The 20,632-nt window shown below is 41.8% G+C and overlaps 1 protein-coding gene across 22 annotated transcripts in view; it reads right to left on the bottom strand.

Annotated features, from left to right (window-relative positions):
• ZNF521 (zinc finger protein 521) overlaps positions 1-20,632 on the bottom strand; it is a 297,889-nt gene that overhangs the window by 254,391 nt on the left and 22,866 nt on the right. For 14 of the 22 annotated variants that reach the window (XM_083748212.1, XM_083748213.1, XM_083748201.1 and 11 more), the window contains 2 exons: positions 17,752-17,808; positions 9,096-9,275 (listed from right to left, as the gene is read on the bottom strand). Coding sequence is in view for 15 of the 22 variants with exons in the window: in XM_083748201.1 (XP_083604327.1) it covers positions 9,096-9,275; positions 17,752-17,808 (237 nt within the window). In the remaining 7 variants the exon portion in view is untranslated. The remainder of the gene's footprint in view (positions 1-9,095; positions 9,276-17,751; positions 17,809-20,632) is intronic. The other 8 variants (XM_083748215.1, XM_083748202.1, XM_083748207.1 and 5 more) reach the window with 2 other exon arrangements.

Raw genomic sequence — 20,632 nt, 5'->3', positions numbered from 1 at the left:
AATTTGTTTAAAAGATTCATATAAGACTAACACATAAAGTTAATACAGTATAATAAACATAATTGGTATATGAAGCCACACATGCATCACCCATTCATCCACTGGTAATCTTGCTAAATAGCCATCTTGGGATTTAGTGCAAAAGTTCATCAAGGTGCAGGAGATGGACAAACAGAATGCATGCCCAGCAGGGCCAAATTCTGTTTAAGCAACTATTGTGTAAAGAAGCAATATGTGGTTGCGGTGCTTTAACTCAAGGGAGTTAAGTAGGAGCAGCTGAAAGGATATTCTACCAAGTTTACTCCGGTGACTGCACCCTGACCTCAATTCTGCACCCTTATTTGAAAGCTTGTGTGTTTGCCGCAGTTTCTGAACTTGGCAACAACCCTAGAACAGGAGCCCCAGGATTTTTGCAAGTCTCTGCCAATGCACTGTGATTGTGGAACAGTTCTTCCCTCACTTGCAGCTCACTGGCAGCAACAGCATAATTTTTCTTCCCAGCTACCCTGGGAAGCAACAGGGAACACACAAGAGGCTCAGAGAGAACTTGCTGCTAAGTCACAAAGGAACATATTGCATTTTCTAATTGTACTATCATGCTTTGAGGTACACCGTAAAGTGTGACCGTGGCAAACATGCACTTGCAAAAAGGTGACTCGTGTAAGTAAACTTGTCAGGGAACCACAGTTGGCTGCAGTTTCCTTTGCACATTCACGTTTGCCTGAATATAATGTGCAAAATGGCCCTCATCTCAGAATGGTGTACACATTAATTAATACTGATTATTAACAGTATACTACTAAATCCTATCCCTTCCCTCAGACTCCAACGCAACCGTATGAAATAACTCCTCTGACTTTCCCTCTAATGCATTTCTGTTAACTGTATTTTGTAATAGATTTTTCCAGCCAGGCACAAGGTACAAAAAAGCAAAACTCCCCACTATCACTTGGACACAATTTCTGTCTCTAGAAATAGAATGTGAAGTCACAAATCTGGTTAAACTAACACTGAGCTAGAATGACAACCCACCAAAAATCTTCTTAATACTTACATTGTTCAACCAGTACTTAATATGCAATTGTTCTGCCATATATCTTCTCTTACCTATTGACTCTAACACCCCATAAGATAAGCCACTTTCCCCCTTTTACTTCCCCTCCCTTTCCTAATCAGAAAACGGGAAAGGCTGTGTAAGGTTAGTGTTATTGCTATTGCTTTCTTCTACCTTTTTGATTGTACATGTGTTTGTTGTTAGCTGCTCTGACACCTTGGTGGGAAGGCATGATATAAATCCTGAAAACTAGGGTTGCCATATTTCAAATAGTGTAAAGTTGTCGAGTTTTTAGTTTTGCCCAAAGTTGTTCAGATTTGGGGGCAAAATGACTTTTTTTAAAAAATGCCGTTTTGAGCTATTTTTATGGGAAAACGGCAAAAATGGCACTACTGCTGTGGGCTGCCATACGTCCAGGTTTTCCCAGACACTTGCCCAATTTCTGCCTGGGCACTGCTGCCGACGTATCGATCTGTGGTTTTTCACTAGCACAGGAAAAACTTGAAATCTGATAGAGGGTGCAGAGACTGAGTTGTATAGAATGGAGCCACTGTGTGCGAGAGGAATGGTGTCTGCCCAAGCGGTGGAACTCCTCTCTCTCTTCCCTCACAACCTTGTCCGCCCTGCACCCCCCAAAATCTGCATTTTGCCCCAACCTTCCAGAACAGATCTGGGGTTTGGGGAGCAGGGGGCACACAAGCTGAAGGGTGAAAGTTACATAAGAAGAAGTTGTTCCTCTCTGGCAATGACTCCATTAGATTCAACTCTTGCTCTGATTTTTCTTTTCAAAAGTTTCCAATTGCCTATCACTGTGAGCCTGCACTTTTAATCTTGTAGCCAGTGACTAAAAAGGGACAAGAACAGGCGGCTTTAGTGCCCTGCACAATATCACATCATTTATAAAGCTTGCCAGATTCAATTTTTCTTGGCACATAATTTGGATTACCTTGGCAGAGAATTGCATGTTTTATTCCATTGTGTGCAGTGTACTAATGCCCTATGTAAGGCTTCTTTTCTCAAACTTCTCTATAAAGACAACAAAAGGAAAATAATCAATTAGAGAGGACTTTCCTGTGAAGTCAATATTATCGTGAGATAAACTTTTCAATCAAGCCTTCATCAATCTATACTGAGTGGTCATGTGCAAGTCTAGGGGCAGTGACTGGTCGGCTGAGCAATAGATCAAGCCAGATAGAAATCTATTAAAAATCACATATGCTAAGTTTTTCTTAAAGAATAACCTGTATCATATTAAATAATCTGAACATAGGATTCTTAGCTGTACAATGAATCTCTAAACTGAATCAATGACTTCTACCAGACACGCTAAATTAAATGAGACTATTCTATGCAAATGAAGAACCAATTTCACCACATTTTAAATATATTTGCAGATTTTGATTTTACACCATTGCTTAGGAAATACATGCAAACCCAAGTTTAAATTGGCCTTTTCTTTCTTGCTGATTTAAATGACTGATTTAAACTCACATTGATTTAAATTATCTCACCATATATATAATACATGAGTTGGGTGTATAGATGGAATTCCTTTAATTTTTTTGTGCATATCAAGAACATTGGAGGAAATTTGAACCTAGAGTAGCAAGAATAAAAGTATAAAAGAACATTACACATGTATACACACCAGATTCACATACAGAAATGGAGTGGAATTACTTCCATTGGCTCACCCCCTCCTGTATGCATTCAGAACAACATCAGGAAATTGTAAGAACAGTACACAATATATGGGACCTTGGAGAGTTCCTGGACCCATGGACAGAGCATTATGAGCATTCAGCTTGTATGCACAGAAGCTCAGCGCTGAAGTTTCGCTGACTGTATGTTGATGAAGACTGTCACTACAGTGTATACAAATCTCATGTATACAGTGTATACAAATCTCATGGGCCTACAAGGCTAGAGATTCTAGATTATTTTCCTTTGATTTCAGAAGTTCATTTTTCTGGGGCTAAATTGATAAATATATGAAAATGATATTAAGTTAAAACAAAAACAGCTAACAAAGAAAAATGTTTGATAAATTCTATATAGAAGTAGAGAAGAGCATAGAGGTCTGAACTGATCTACTCTCTATAATGTAAATGTGCTTTATTCTTAATCCATGTGAGTAGGTCTTATGTTTCTGGTACACAACCATTCACTCTCACCAAGTATGTCTGCATATATATTCTTATCAGCATTTTAATTAGAGGTGCTTATAACTTTTATGGAGGGGGGGTGTCCTGCAGCCCAATGCTAACCCCAGATGGATATTATGCACATTTAAAACAAAAATGAGCAAGAGTTGCTTCCCTTACAGTCATAATCCAAAATCTTACAGGACTGTGCTCTATGGGAGCAGAGGCTGTTTTATTATCTCCAACACTGGGGAATATTTTGAGCGCTCAGTATACACCAGAGCCACTGGATGGAGCCTTCATGTTTGAATTAGGGTTTCAGCCACAAGCCACTGAAACCCACAGGAATACAGCGCAATCTTACACAAGTCCAGCCAGAAGCAAGGCACAATGTGATGTACTCCCAGGTAAGTCTGCACAGAACTGTTATCTTAAATCAGGCGTGGGCCTTCGTTTGCAAACTTTAATCCTCAACTCCAATTTGGTCTGACTGGAAACCATGACAGGAGCATAATTACTAACTGTAGCTCAGTGATAGAGCAATTGGGATTGGGGTATTGTATAGGGGTTTTTCTTGGGGTGGGGGGGCGTTGCTATTATCAATATATTTTTTTCTATATTTAATTTTTAGATCTTATTACAATTTATTATTTATGCGGAAATAGTTCGGTTTGGTGGCATCTTCATTCTGAACATCGAAATCTGGCTCGGGGGGGGGGGGGGCTTCTGGCGGTTCTCTCACTGCAAGAAGTGAGGTCACAGGGAACCGGGCCTTCTCGGTAGTGGCGCCTGCCCTGTGGAACTCCCCTCCCACCAGATGTCAAGGAAATAAACAACTATCTGACTTTTAGAAGACATCTGAAGGCAGCCCTGTATGGGGGAGATTTTAATATTTGACATTTTATTATTGTTTTTATGTGTGCTGGAAGCCACTCATAGAGGCTGCGGCAACCCAGCCAGTTGGGTGGGGTTTAAATAATAAAATTAGTATTATCGATAATCATTATTAACTATGAAAAGGCAGCATGAAAATGAAATGATGATAATGATTATGTTTTGCATGCAGAATGCCTCCAGTTCAATCCCTGGCATTTCCAGGTAGGGTTGCGAGGGACCCTAGAGAGCTGCTACCAGTCGGTGAAGACAATACTAACCTAGATGGGCTGAGTATAACACAGCTTCCTATGTTCCTATAATTGACAGAATTTCAGTCTGGATTCCACAACGTTCAGGAGAAGCAGCGACATAAGGCTATACTCTACCACTGAAAACAAATTTATAGCTAGCATGCGCTTCCCCCACCCCACTCTTTGAATGCAGACCCTCTTCTTCCCCCTTTGCACCTTAGAGCCACATGACAAAAGGCCTCTCAGGCTCCCAAGTTTCCATCGCCATTTACAGTATAGTGCGAAGAAAGCTCTCTTACACACCCCAAGCCCATGTGCACACAACACATGGCTAGGGACACAGAAGCAAGTCAAATTAGCTTTTGCATTCTGAACTAGAACAAAGTTATTAGGTTAGGCCCTAAAAGGGTAAAGGGACCCCTGACCATTAGGTCCAGTCGTGGCCGACTCTGGGGTTGCGGCGCTCATCTCACTTTATTGGCCGAGGGAGCCGGCGTACAGCTTCCGGGTCATGTGGCCAGCATGACTAAGCTGCTTCTGGCGAACCAGAGCAGCACACGGAAACGCCGTTTACCTTCCCGCCGGAGTGGCACCTATTTATCTACTTGCACTTTTGACATGCTTTCAAACTGCTAGGTTGGCAGGAGCAGGGACCGAGCAACGGGAGCTCACCCTGTCGCAGGGATTTGAACCGCCTACCTTCTGATCGGCAAGTCCTAGGCTCTGTGGTTTAACCCACAGCGCCACCCGGTTAGGGCCTACTTTGGCATTATTGACCATTCCACACCTTGGGAAAGATCAGTAACAGGCCACAGACTCATAGGTTTCTACTCCCCTCACCACTAAGAAAAAGAGAGATGGAAAGAAAAGATCCCATCTTTATCTGAATATCGGATTGCACCTGAGCCTCTATGAAAGAGGATTTGATTTTGCCGAGTCGCGGAAGTACGATCCCAGGAAGAAAAGTAGCACCAGAATATGATCTGAATTAAAACTTAACTGTGTCTACAAACAGGATCCTAAATCTATAATAAAGTTCCTTAAAAATGCTTTTTCAGAAGTTTGCTATCTCTCCAAGCATCATAAAAATCAATACTTGCTAAAAGCAGCAACTATCTTTGGGCTCAGTAATACTTCATCAGTTTATATTTAGGTTACTGGGTCATATTTTCTTGACATTATTGTGCTTAACGTACACAAAACATGGTGCTGAAACTTCCAATAACTCAAAACTAAACTAAATATGATAGGAATGAAAACATAGATTTAGCAGCCTAATTTACGGCACTATTCTGTGCACGTTTATTGGAAAGTAAGTCCTATTACACTCGTGGGGAATTATATATAGGATTGCAGCCTCAAGTACCCAATTTCAGCATTTGGGGGCTGAAGCATGCTTTCTTCACTCGTTCTTTCATACACAGCCTGGTTCACACAACACCACAAGCCTCCTTCCTGGTCTTTTTTACTCCAGTGCCATGCTAAGCCAAGATTTTAACCATACCATCCAAACTCCATGGGGGGGGGGGGGGAGGTAAAAGGGGATAGGGAGGAGAAAAGCAGCTGCAAGCAACTCTCCAGGGCTCTGCACATCTGTGTGCTTCCAATAAACCATAGCTTGGCTTACCAGCTGGGGCAGTGTCTCTTCTTTTGCCCATTGCTAATTAGAAAATTGAAAACTAGAAAACTGTATAAGGGTATTATTTCATACCATATCCAGGACAAAACCATTTGCTATTTATTTTTTTTCTAATATATCCCATCCTCTGAAACCAATACATAAAATGTTTTTGACTGATCCTGCAGACAGCATTAAAAACAAGCACACACATGAGATACTTTTAAGAAAATGGCATATTTGTATAATCCTTGTTTCAAGCGCAGGACACTGTACTTAATCTTGGATTATTTCAGGTGTGGCAGAGCACGAGGAACAATCTTGGTCCTTCGATGCAGAAAGAGGTTTTTAATTTTTTCCAAACCCTCCGTTTTATTTTGAATAGTTTTGATTTCTACCAGTCAACAATTTCTACAGCAACACTGAGACACCAGGCTTTTTAGGGGATTCAGTGCCTTTCTTTGAAAAACATTTCTTTTTAAATGTACTCAAGTGGCAGAGCCATTTTAACCCTCATTTAGCATGGCAAGTTCTGCCCTCCAGCATGACCTGGGGTGAAGTGGATCAGGAGCAGTGCTCCAGGAATTTCTCCTTTCGCTTCAGTTCCCTAGTTGCGCGATATTCAGTTCATGCTGCTTGCAGTCACTCAACTCAACACCCAGCTCCGGGTGAGATATGTCAGGGGATTACAAAGGGTCCGTCAAGGAAAAATGGAGGCAGCAATTTTTTATTTTTGTTTCTTCTTTTTGGTGGAAAAGGAGAAAGTTTACCAAACATAAATTGCCAAATTGGGGGGGGAGGGGTTTCCACCCACCAACACCAACACCTTGCCAGACATAAATAAGAATTGCCTAAAGGAGAGCATGACAAGTACATAAAAGGGCTGGAGTGAAACAGAAGGATTGATTTACCCAAACTTTGGTCAGAAGATGATTTAAAAGACCAAGAGCAAAAAGCAAAACAGAAGGCAACACACAGAAAATATATACTGCAATTGTCTGCAGCTTCAAATATAGGGCAGTGCAGGCAGTTCCCCGCACAGGATGCCAAGCTGAGGGGGCGCCAAACTGAGAAGATACACAATCAAGGCTGTCTTACCCATAGGCGCTAGAGGTGTGGGGCACCCAGGGACCAGGCTTTCAGGGGTGCCAGGCCGAGAGTCGAGGGACGAAGAGTTGAGTCCAGGGAAGAGCCCACCTGTCGGTCGGAGCGCCGCGGCGGGCTCCTCTGCTGCAGGCAGCTCTGCGCCGCAAGTTCAGAGGCGAAAGAGCCAGTGAGATGCTGAGGCCGCTGGCCGGCTCCACCCTCCTTTGCACCTGGGACTGGGCAACCTGTGGGGGGGGGCCGCCAGGCAGATCTTTGCACCCCGGCACCGCATATGCTTAGGACAGCCCTGTACACAATTGAGAAGATCCATTTGGGGATGCCAAATTTTGGCATCACACAGTGTGCCATATTATGAGAGATTTCCCCCTTAAATATGTTTGTTCTGTTTCTCTATTCACCATGAATTAGCTTCAATACCAGATTATACATATGAACATACAAGGCTACCTTATGAATATAAGCATTCCCAGACAGCTTCATCTACTCTGACTGAAGGCAGCTCTCTGAGTCTAAGGATTCTCTCCAGGGTCTTTCCCCAGCCTTGTTATCAGAGACTGCTTTTTAACTGCATGTACTTTGGACCTTCTGCATTCAAAGCATGTATTCTGCTGCCGAGCTACAGCCTGCTTTATACACACAAGTATGCAATCTTGTGTGGCTGCTTTGGCTAAAGAGCTAAAGGTGCCAGTAAATGCACACAAATAATACTGCAACATGCTTATCTGCTTCCCTTAATTGCAAAAGCACACGTCTCATACATTTTTCTCTACAGAAATAGCTAACTGCTGGCCGTGATGATTCCTGTGATCTGAACTCAGAAGGTTTAGGCCAATCTGAATAACATTCACAAGTAAATGAAGAAACCATGGGGAATTGTGTAAAAAATGTGTTTATTTTTGGATATAGTCTTATTATGGTAGGTAAAGGAGAATTTGCTTGCTTAGACCAAGGGACTGTTGCCAGTGATGCACCACATATTTCTTCACGGCTGAAAAAATTACTTTGATTTCAAAAAACATGAATGTCTAATATCAACTGTTTTCTGGAGCTGCCCTGACCTGCATTCCTTTGGGTTGGAGTCCCTGGATTCCCTGGATTGGTCTTCAAAGATATAGGATGCATTGGTTTGCCCCTACATAATTCCTCATGCTTCTGAGGCCAAAAGATTTTTCAAGAAAGCTTCTCAACCAAAATGCTTCCTGTGGTTTACCACATGGGGTTATATGAGGTGGGTCTTCTCATCACCATCCCAGCATCCAAGTCCATATTCTGTTTAGTAAATTGCATTAGAAATTGATTTGGTTCTGTCAGTCCCAATCACTGCTAAGAAAACCCACTGAGAAAATGCACCTTTCTTTAGGGCCCAGACATCACTCTAGAGTGTTTCCCAACCTTGTGCCTCCAGCTGTTTTTGGACTACAATTCCCATCATCCCTTGCCACTGGTCTTGCTAGTCAGGGATGATGGGAGTTGTAGTTCAAAAACAGCTGGAGGCACAAGGTTGGGAAACACAGGCCCAAAAGTAAAACACCAAACAGCATGTTTGTCCACAGTGTTACAACTGGATAGGGGTAGGTTCATGAGGCTACTGTGACCAGCACACTACAGTTATTGGTGTGATGTTTCACTACATCCGCTGCAAATTCTATCAGCGATCGCCACACACCATTTCTGAAAACAGCATTTGGAGCCCTGAGTCTAAGTTTTGAAGGACCAGGTTGTACCCACGCCATTTTTTCTTACATCAAATTGCATAAGAGACGCTTGGAAGGCAAGTAAGAAAAATCAGTTATAAAGAAATCTACAATGGTGTTTAATGGTCTGCCTGAATGATCCATGCTTCCTTAGAACCTGAATGGAACCCATTCACTGAAGAACAATGGAATTGTTTCAGAAATGTGAACAAAATTACCTGAGCATCTTTAGCAATAAAATAACAGGGAAGGGGGAAATGGGGGCGGGAATAAGAGAGCGGTTCTGAAGAAGGGACCTGAAATCAGAAACAGAACAGTGGAAGGAGACACAAAGTGATAAGTATTGTTTACCTGTCAGTTGACATTGATTAATCTTGTGCTCTGTGATATCACTCAGTGACTCAAACACCTGGAGGCAGCTGTCACAGCTGTGCACAGCTTCTTCCTCTAACTCCTCCCCTTCTTCCGGCCTTTTCTTACAATCTATCAACTCTCCATCTTCTGTCTTGTCTTCTAGTTTACAGTTCAGATCTGAAAGAAAATAAAGACTATGACCCCAGGGCTTTAAGAAGATTCAGATTGGGTTTGTTGTTGTTTAGGTTTCTTAACAAGGGGGGGTATTTTTGCTCAAGCCTGCAGAACATGAACATAATACTAGCTTTTATAGCCACATAAACAGAGGAAGCATCCATCCTCTCTTTTCTCAATGATTTTTCTTCCCAAACAGTTACTCCCCCCTGCAAAAGCAGCACTTCCATTCGTCACAGTTAATTTTGTCAAGTTTAATATAACTATTGGGGGCTTTTCATCACTTGAATAATTTAAAAGAATAAATCCCTTCTACAATTCACCACTATATAACGAAAGGAAAGACAAAAAATGTACCAGTGAGTGAATTCAAGAGATTTTGTTTTAACTTTCAAAAAATGATAAAAGCTATCCAAGTCGTGAGAATGAAACTGTCTCCTTTCCCTAACCAGCGAAATGATCAGATTATTTATTTTATTGCCAACTAAAAATAAAAACATATGCCTTAAAATGAGAAGTCCTAAAGTTATTAAAACTGTCTGCTAATTAACCAAAGCTGTATTAACCCGCAGAGGATCACTAGCCCAAGAGACCCTGTTTCCATCATAAATCGTAACTGGTATAGTGAGGATCAAACTGATAATCTAGTTCCAGGACAGTAATGATGAGCCCAACAATAGGTTCTAACTTTCTGTAACCGGTTCACACAAATCCTTTGTAGAAAGTGAAATCTAATAATCATCCAGCACAACTGCAGCTTTGTATACAACTAGCGCAATAGGTAAAGGTACCCCTGCCCATCAGGGCCAGTCGTGACCGACTCTAGGGTTGCACCCTCATCTCGATCAAGAGGCCGGGAGCCAGCGCTGTCCGAAGACACTTCCGGGTCACATGGCCAGCGTGACGAAGCTGCAACTGGAGAGCCAGTACCAGCACCGCACATGGAAACGCCGTTTACCTTCCCGCTAGAAAGCGGGCCCTATTTATCTACTTGCACTTGGGGGTGCTTTCGAACTGCTAGGTGGGCAGGAGCTGGGACCGAACGACGGGAGCTCACCCCGCCGCGGGGATTTGAACCGCCGACCTAGGTCCTAGGCTCTGTGGTTTAACCCCCCAGCACAAAAGGGACAAGTAAGTTTAAGACTTTAAAAGATCATAATTTAAGATAGCTTCTTGTGAACTTTCAGAAGATTACCCATGCCAAAAAGGCCTGAAAACATAGTAGTGAAAAGCTAGGAGCTCTATCTAGTTCACCAGGTATTAAAAAAATCTTTTTTTCCCCTTCAGATACTAGGAGCTGTATCTTTCTATCAACCTTCCACCAAAAGTAGAAAGCCATGATCAAGGTTGCATATATATAGTCCCCTGGGCCTATAAGAAATCTGATAAATTTCCTCCTGCCCACTGGAAAACAAACACCTGACTGGAGCAAAAAGAGACCTGCGAGAGGAACTTGAGAAGAGGTGGAGGTGCAGAACCTAAAACTGACTCGGGTGGAAGCTCTGCATCCACTGCAACTCAACATTTGTTCAGATGCAGCAGCAGTTTCTCCTACAGAGGTTAGCATAGCAATAAACCTCAGTTCAGTCTGATGGCAGGACTGGAGACATCAAGAAAGCTTCCCCTCTAGAGACCATCATTTTCCCACTAAGCTGTATGGGGAAAGAGAATGGGTTTGCCAGCACAGGAAGGCAGTAACACATCAACATCTTCTCCCTAGCACCTGGAAAGTTGCGAAAGAATGCTCTCCTCAACAGTTTGCCTGATAAGAGAGCACCCTCTTTGGCCGCAAAAATTAACTGATTGATCAAGCTCCATTAAGTACTATGGAAGAGAAGAGACCACCCCCCAACTGCAGATGGCCCTCTTCATCCTTAAAACTCAATAAAGGAAATGTGGCTTCATACCTGGAATTATGTAAACAGTGGAAAAATCTGTATGAGGAACCAAGAAACGCAAATGGCAAAATGATTGTACATGTGTAAACACTGTGTCTGAATATTGGTATATGTTTAGTCCGCATGTGTGAATGAGGCGCAGAAGTTAATGTGTTTTGTATAAAGACATATTTCAAGTTCTAGGTTGTGTATGTGAATGGCATGTAAAAGTATGATCCTTTGTGTTTTTGGTATGGGGGCACGTATATTTGGCAAGTATTATGAATATGTCGTCTACTAACAAGCAGCTTATACATGTTAAATGTATATGGAAAGCTCCCTTTAAAATCCCTTTGGAAAGTGTGTGTGGTAATTAAGGCTGCCATAGTACACGGGAAAGCAACTCAGTTACTAAAGGTGCTCACATTCCACCAGTAGTAAGGCACAATCCACCGTGCGTCATTCTCTAGTCAAATATTGACTACATATACACTCTTTAGGAAACTGTGATTGACAGTGAGTCCCCATGGTATAATACATGCAGTATACACATAATTAAAAAATGAATATGACTCTCCTAAGAAGCAGTCCTGGTATAGAAGTAGTATACTGGCATGTACCAGCAAATTTCCATATTGTTTCATTTGGATCTTACATTGCCCCAGAACAACACATGCTGATTGAAGAGAAAGGCCCCTTTAAACTCCCTTTAACACACTGCTTGGATCCCAAACTTACTTGTAAGTACATTCCCAACCTTTACATCTACCTTAGCCTAGCAGTTAAAAATACCGCTAGGTTATAAGCAGCTGAGGAAAAGAAATAATTGTCTTAACTGTTGCAAACTGACCCCGACATCATTAAACACTTGTTGGAAGGCAGCATGTGCACAATGCATACTATTAGATGTTCAACTCAAGCTCCCAGTTTCATCTCATAAAACTGACAGCACTCGGGGAAATGCAGGCACTGGGTCTGAATTTTAACACGACTATTTAAATGCTGCACATAAAGTTTACAGACCTGTTTGTTTTAAAATAAGGGTAGAGTCTGACTCTGCTTTAAGTAGCATGCTAGAGGGGAGAAAGAGATGCAACAACGCTCAGCACTCATTATTCATGAATGCTGGCCCTTAACAAGAATCCAATAGAATAACAGACAGGCGCGCGCACAGAGCTTAGGATACAAAACGTGAAAAACTGCTCATGACAATGCGTTTTACAAAAATAGAACCGACTATTAACGTTAGAATTATTTTTTCAAATTACATAATGGGAGTCACTGTGGGGGAGAGGGAAGACTTGCTTCCATTTATGCATTCACAGATACAAACCTACTGGGACGGGAGTCAGGCAACTTAGTCCCTTCTGCTGCAACTTCAGAATGCATGCTCTAGCAAAATGCTACGGTAGTTTTTAGGTCAACTCTTAAGGGGGAAAACCTGCGAGACCTGGGTTCGGTCACAGCCTCTGTGTAATGAGTTGTGGCAGCCTCTGCCTCTCTGCCTCTCTTGATGCATATATTTCTACCACTGTCTCTCTCTCCCCCCCCCCCCCCCTATAAAGACCTCTCCATTTTAAAATAAAGCCACAGATACTTGGAAGCTGCTGAATGGTTTTAGAGATGGCAGGTAGAACCATCGTCTACATTACGTATGGCAACACACAATTATTACGGCTAGGTTTTGATGAAGCATTGGCTCAGTGGCAACCCTAACTATTGGTTGGCTCCACCAATATATTCCAAGCCTTTCACACTAGTTAATGACTTCCCATAGTTGTATCTTCTGGGAACACTGCTCATTCAACATCTCACTCTGGACGTACAGAAAATAGCCACATGCTTCCATTCCCACCACCCAGTAACCATACAGACTACAAACTACAGTTTTAAAAAATATACCTGAAGGAGTATACCTGAAGGAGCATCTCCACCCCCATCGTTCAGCCTGGACACTGAGATCCAGTGCCGAGGGCCTTCTGGTGGTTCCCTCATTGCAAGAAGTGAGGTTACAGGGAACCAGACAGAGGGCCTTCTCGGTAGTGGCGCCCTGTGGAACGCCCTCCCTTCAGATGTGAAAGAAATAAGTAGCTATCTTATCTTTAAAAGACATCTGAAGGCAGCCCTGTTTAGGGAAGTTTTAAATATTTAATGCTGTATTGTTTTTAACATTTGATTGGAAGCTGCCCAGAGTGGCTGGGGAAACTCAGCCAGATGGGTGGGGTATAAATAATAATAATAATAATAATAATAATAATAATAGGGGTTTTTTTAAGAGTTCCACAATGCAAATTGTCTGCCAAGTACCCAATATCTAAATCCGTGGTTGCACACTCATCTGATGGGCAGCAAACAAGAGAAAAAGCATAAACCGCAATCCCTGCTTTTCTCTCGGTCCCATCAGTATGATGGACTGGTGTATGGCCATCATCAGCCTGAGGTTTTATAGCATCTCCAAGCTTATACTGGTAGGTGTCACCTAATGTTATCAACATTTATTTTACACAGAGCTTGCCTTCCCACACTTTCTCTACATCAAATATCCACGTGACTCCAAATCAGAAGTCCTACCAAATGAATTTTTTCTTTGATAACTGCAGAACTTGACATGAATTCTCTAGCTCACAGATGCATTTCAGATATCTTTGATATTAGAAACTTTTTCTCCTATCAAACATATGATAGACATGGGAAAATAAATGCACTGGGCCCACCTTTTCCAACAAGGGAAGGGGTGGAAGAGTTTTACAAGTACACAATCTCTGGAATGCTGTTATTGCTGGAGTCTGGATACAGAGGAAAAAAATGGACTGCTGGGTTTCAGATATTACTTAGACACACACACATGTCACCATCTCCTTGTGTATATGGGATGTATCCAACTAACTTTCACTGAGAGTAGACACAATGAAATTAATGGACTTAAGTTAGTCATGTTCATTCATTTCAATGGGTCAACTCTAAACAGGATTAGCACTGGATACAACTCATGGTATGGGTGGACAATCCGCTCATAGAAGCCTACAGCTGTGTGTGGATTGTCCATCACTGAATTGGATCTCCAGCATGAACTGCTGGAAGTTCAGGGCCTCAAACCACAATACACTAGTAAAGCTCAATACGTCAGCAAGTCTGTATATCACTGTCCCATCTGCAAGATCCCTTTATAAGATTACCTAATGCAAAAGGGGGGAAAGATTTGGCTCTGGAAGGAATTCTAACCATTAATATAGTACATAAATGAACTGCTGTTTTCTGTTCCTGATTATGTTAAATGTTATTTATAAATGGTATTTTCCCCATTACTTTCGTGTCCTGGCAGGTGGCTTTCTCCTTCTCTTCCTTCTCCTCATAAGGGATGTTATTGCTGTAACTTGGTCTAATAAAACTACAACTTTGGAGGAAAATGAAAAACTGAAAAGGCTTAAAAGAGTTAGCAGCAATAAACCCATGGACTTCAATTAATTTCCAGTAAGAGATTGGTTTAAGGCCAACAAGCAGAAATTCTATTCTGTCCATGTAAAAAGTAGGTTTCACCACATTTACTTTTTATAACCTATATAAAAGTCAAGTTTTAAAAAAGTAATGAATATCTAAAAGCCATCTCAGCAGACTGGCAAAGACAATCTGTATGCCTGAAACTCATCTTGAATATTTCTCTCCACGCAACAAGGATCCATAGCTGATCAAGAGCCTAAAATGTCAAACTACGAGGAAGAAAGCCCAGTTTCCAGTCCATTTGACTGCGTTTTAATGGACCTCCTTCCAAGCCACTTCTGCATGGAAAAGTGCTGGCAAAAGAAAGGAAAACTAAGAGATCATGTGGTTATAATTATGACCAGGAAAGGAATATTTCTGCAGTTCAGCGGTGAAGTAAAACTCTGTCGCTGTCTGCTCCCAATAGTGTCCATCGCAAAACAACTGCCTCATTAAATCTCTGCAGTAAGATTAATATGCCGTAGCTGCACTACATTTATAACTTGGTACTCCATAAAAAGCACATTTAATGGAAGGAGCCAGAGCTTTGATACAAAGATTTACTAGAAAAACTTCTAGCAGCATGTATGGGGCTTCTTACACTGCTTTTGTGTGAAACAGCTGAATATTTTCTGTATCTGCTTGAAGGCTAAAAGTGTTGCAGCATACGAGGCACCCAAAAGCTGTAATATCAAACAAATAAATAATCAATAAAGACATTGGTAAATGTTTTTCAAAACTCCACGCACCTCACATGGTGTGAGCCCATGGGTGCTTTATTAAACAACATTCCAACATGAGTGACATTTTAGAAAAAGGCTATAGCTTATGTTGTGCATAATCGGAAGAATCTCTAGAAATGAAGCTATTCGACTAACCTCAAATGAATCTCCCCATTTCAGGAGTAACCTTCTCCCCTTTTCTGCAGGGTATTCTCACACCCTGCGATGGTTTGCTTTAAACACTCTATAGTTTTTATCAGTTATTAGCATGTTTTTAATATTCTGTTGGGAGCTGCACCAAAGTGGATGGGGAAACCCAGCCAGATGGCTGGGGTATACAGTTAATAAGAACTTATTATTATCAGTGCTAACCATGGTTTCTTTACTGGTTTAAAATATTGCAGTACTGCTGTTCAATTAGAAGTGTCCTTAACTTTTCCCAATAGGTTATAAAATTGACCAAATGCTCCTGTAACCACGGTTTGCAAGCTCACCTTAAACACTGACTACAAGAGCAACTCTGGTTTGTGCCAATGTAGATATAATACTATCTCCTAACCATGTTAATAATACTATCTCCTAACCATGTTAATTAATTCATTATTTCAAAAGATTCAGAACAGTGTGCCTGCCCAAGATGTCCCATTGCTGCTGATGCTTCCAATAGTTACAATTGTTTTCTTCCACTTTATAAAATAATAAAGGTGTATAATAATCAAAAGCAGAGGGCTTTTTGGTCAGGGAAAAACACAACATCTGAGATCTTCAGAGGGGTGGAGATGTAATCTGTATGGAGTATTTTGAAATGCACTGAAATACCTGGCTGAGCTTTGCTTTTCCAGAAATAAATCCTTAAGTTGCCCTGCAGATGAGCCAGTGTAATGTCACAAGTTAGGCTATTACGCAAGCATGTCAATCAGCTACATATCCGTGCAATCATCCAAGATTTAATGGCAAACACCATTAAAAACTGACAAAGCAGGTCTAACATTTTGGGAAAACATGTTCCTTTCCTCACAACATATTTTCCAAACGCAGCCCACTAAAACATTAACAGGATTTCATTTCTCCAAAGTAGTTAGAGACATTTCCAGAAAAAAGTAGAAGAAAATTCCATATATGGTTCCATATTTTGTCACAAGCAGTCTTTTTTATGCGGGTGTCAAAGAAGGAAAATATAGTATATACAAGAGTCCAAAGAGTTAGACAGCACAAATACCAACAAAGAGATGAATCCACTTTACTAGAGATGAAAAATGTACTAATAATCAGTTTACCGCATATAATAAGCTTACATTACTATTAATCACCTTATAAAGGAATCCTTCAAACTAAAAGCTATACATTAGCTGCGATTGGGGGGGGGGGGGTTAAGTCTAAGTAAAACACGATCAATGAAAGCAGAATTTCCCCTTAGGATTTTCTTGAGACCCTCATCTAAAGATCCATAAGCAAGTATCAATAGAGCATAGAGCATGATCATTTCGTTGAGCAAAAGCTATTTAATTATTACTTCGCAGAATAAGTAGTCAAATATACCAAAAGACTGAATCATTCCTTAAACTGTAAAAACCAAGTATTTTTTTTCAGACCAGAAGCAAAAAAATAAAATAAAAAGGGAACCACTGTAACCAACAACATGCTATTAACCCCCTTATAGCTGTTCATTATAATGAACAGGTCAGATTTCCAACCTAAAATCTTGCTGGTTGAACTAAGGATTTAGCTACAAAACTCCCAGTGACTTAAATGTAGGGATCAGTGGCTGCTAAGAAATTCAACGGATTAAGATTTTAACTATACACTCGTTTATGAAAGCAACTAGCCTGTAGAGATACTGGCCACAATCCAGAAGTGTGCATGCGCCAGATCGGCATGCACAAGCTAATTCCCATTTCAGTCCCTTCCTTCTGCCAAACTCCCCCACAGTTTTCAAACTTCCGGAAGTTTTTTTAAAGTGGCTTGACAGATCTGCTGTGTGGGTGGGGAAGACATTGTGAGGGGAAGCAGGGCTACTGGAATATAAACGGGTCGAAAAAATGGAATTGAGCTGAGGTCTGGTTCACAATCTAACTGTCGTTTCATATGAAAAGTTTCTTTCAAAGAGCTGTGATTAGCTGGGAGCTAGTGTGGATTCCTGCTTACAAATAAGGCATCGTGGATATTAAAGGGTCCATATTTCCGGAAGATGGTCATCCATCCATCAAACTGAAGCCCTCTCGGTTGAGGGAAAGAGAGAGATCCTGGGAAGCTAGGAGGCCTTTGGGGAACAGAGAGAAATGGAAAGATGGGCTTTTTCTTCCTTCCAAATACTTGAGCTGGAGTTCAATCAGGTAAGAGTGGACTCAATATCTCTCACACTGTTCCAAGACAAGCAAAATAAATGTAGGAATTCAGCATTACCTGTCTGCACAGCTGACTGTCCCACACCTCCCTGGTCCTCCGATTCATTTTCTTCTACTGTCAAGGAAAGGTAAAAAACAAACAAACAAAACGAAAAATGATCCATTAGGTAAGTGCCTTATTTGTATTCCAAACACATATCGCTACCTTCCATTCTTAAGGCCATCAATGTTCCCACTCCATGATAAATAAAAAGAAATTCTGCCTAACAAAAGATCTATTTGAAAAGGAGCCAGGCTTTAAACGGAATCTCAATGCATCTATTTGTCCATTGGATAAGTGGCTTTATGGGACAACTCAAAAAATGTTGTGCATCAGAAGCCAAATAAATCCTTGCAGAAGAGAATCCGTCTTTGACTGTGTTCTTACTTGAAAAGCTCCACCAACCGTAGTAGCCCCTGTAAGCACAAGGGCAAGAGCATTCTTAAACCATCAATCTGGAATTTCACTACCACTTAAAAAATATCAAAAATAAAATAAAATCTATCAGAACCCTAATATCTAGGACTCTGAATACGAAAGTTATCTATCGAGTGTATTCATCATGACTGGGGAGTTGTGACTGCAGCTACCCTTGCCATTTTGACTGGGCTATGGTCAGTTGCACTGTAGCTATTCCTGTAATTTGCATTTGGCTGTAGCAACAGTGTCAAGCACTAGAGCAATTTGTAAGGGATGCGACTCAAGATAAAGGAGAATTGCCACTCTTTTTTTCTTTTAAAAAGACTCTTCCATCAAGCTCCAGCTCTAAATGGACAGGAGGAAGAGAACAGTCCTCTTCTCCCATTCCAAAGAGGTGACAATTTAAGGTTTAAGGAGTGGGGACTTAAAAGTTTATCAAGCTTCTACTGAGGAGCAGTCTTAAAGTCTTGGCAAAAAATATAAACGCTTGCTTAGTTAGATATTTAAGTCTCACAGGCTGGATGTGATACTAGTAGGTATTTAATAAGACAAGGATTCCATAGAGGCATTATACATTAAGCGGTATTATTCCCTGGTACAACTTTTATGCTGCACTGTGATTTTAGCTACTCTATGGAAACAACCATTAAAACAGAAATTGGGGGTGGAGTGGGATCTAATGGTAAGAGAATGATGTTGAGCAGATTGGGGAAACTCATACCCGAGGGCCAGAGATGTCCCTCCATACCTCTCTTTCTAGCCCTTGGGAATCTTTTCCCAGGCCATGTCCCACTCCACCCCCTGCTCCATACATTCATTCTTTACGTACTGCCCCACTGGAATATGGGCTTGAACTGTGGTAATACCTCCTGCTTGCATGGATGCTGTGTGTGTGTGTGTGTGTGTGTGTGTGTGTACAGTAATGGACAGTGAAGTGATGCTTACCTGACCTCTTGACAGCTGAGTCTTTGCAGCTTACCAGGTGAAAGAGTTAGGGGGCGGGGCGGCAAGTTGGTTGGCATTGTGCAAATGCGCCTGCAGGAGCCCTGTTGCTTTTGCACAGTGCTGAACTCCCCACCACCTCGCCCCTCCCACTCTCTGCCCTGGTAAGCGGCAATGACTCAGTTTTCAGTGGGTCTGGTGAGCAGCAGTGTCTAACCACTGTCCACAACTGTGTCAATCACTAACTTTAGCATGGCTGGAGGCAACCTCCAATATAAAAGGTAAGAGTAACATCCATCATTCTGTCCACTTTTGCCTCTGGTCCAGCCCAGCACTGGCAGGCAGCCCCAAAAGGTTCTCCATGAGGGAACACAGCCCTTGTGCTGGAAAAGGTTCCCCAGCCAAGATGTAGAGTGTTGTAAAATATAATTAAGAAGATTTAGCCAGGGAGTTCCTGTCCTTGCCATTCTAACTCTCAGGATCCCACTTCAACCTGGGGCAGAGAAATCCCATTTATTTCAGTCCCATTGCATAAGCATGCATGTGCACATGCACACACTTTTGGCCTGGGTAGCTTCTGTTCAAATATTTTCTCGTTGTCGCTGCCTGCCACAGCCATAGGATTGCCATGCTGGAGGGAAGACAGCTGCAAGCTCTCTGAACCCATCCCCATTCACCACACCCATCCTCATCCGCCCCATCATTTTGAGAAATGTTAAAATGAGCATCACAAAGAGCAGAAGTTGAGAGTACCACGAGAAAAAAAGATGGAAAAGAACTCAGATTGTTCGGGGTGAGGTCTCCCCATAGCAAGTGAGTAGTGCAGGCACAGTCTAGCAAGTCTCTGTGTTAGCCATTTCCTGTTACCCTTTCTGAAAGGGCTGGGCAGTCTAGCAAGTCATTCAAAACTTCCCAAATCTCTTTGCCCATCAAAGAGATCTGGAGGAAGTGCAGAAAAGGCGGGTGAAGGGTTCCACTACGGTGGATTAAACTGTCTAGACTCCATCATAGCAAGATCAAGAGAAATGGAGCAGCCTGTGACATTCAGAACCTAGTGGGGCTCTCTTCAACTTAGGGGTCCCTTCCCAGAGATGCAGGTGAGGGAAACCTCCCCCTGAGCCTAGGTTGCTTCAAACTGGGATGACGCACAGAAGCCTTCCTTGCCTTTAGAGTTCCTCCCTTCACGCTGCACAAAATTAGACTCAAGCGGCGGGAAGCTCTAATAAGAGCATTCAAAAAATAAATGCTGTGAGTTTGTCAAGAACAGTGGTGACATTTTTGGCATGCTTGGAGCAGTCCCACTTAGAAGAGAATTTAGCCCATTTTATTCCAACAGAGTAAACATTCAGAAGTTCAGCAGGATCCAAAATTCACTTTGCTTCTACTTCTCTCCCACTGGTGGCTCCTGGGCACAACTAATTACTTATTTTAACTCTTTCTTGATCCACACTGTGATGATGAAACAGGGACAACAGTTGTTGCTGTTCTGCAAAATGTTTTGTAGTAGCTACTGGGCCAAATGTGTGGAAGCTGTTGG

Source organism: Podarcis gaigeae (genome assembly GCF_964106915.1).
Source record: "Podarcis gaigeae genome assembly, chromosome: 7".
NCBI classification, from domain to species: domain Eukaryota; kingdom Metazoa; phylum Chordata; class Lepidosauria; order Squamata; family Lacertidae; genus Podarcis; species Podarcis gaigeae.
This window is presented reverse-complemented; position numbering and strand designations above follow the sequence as displayed.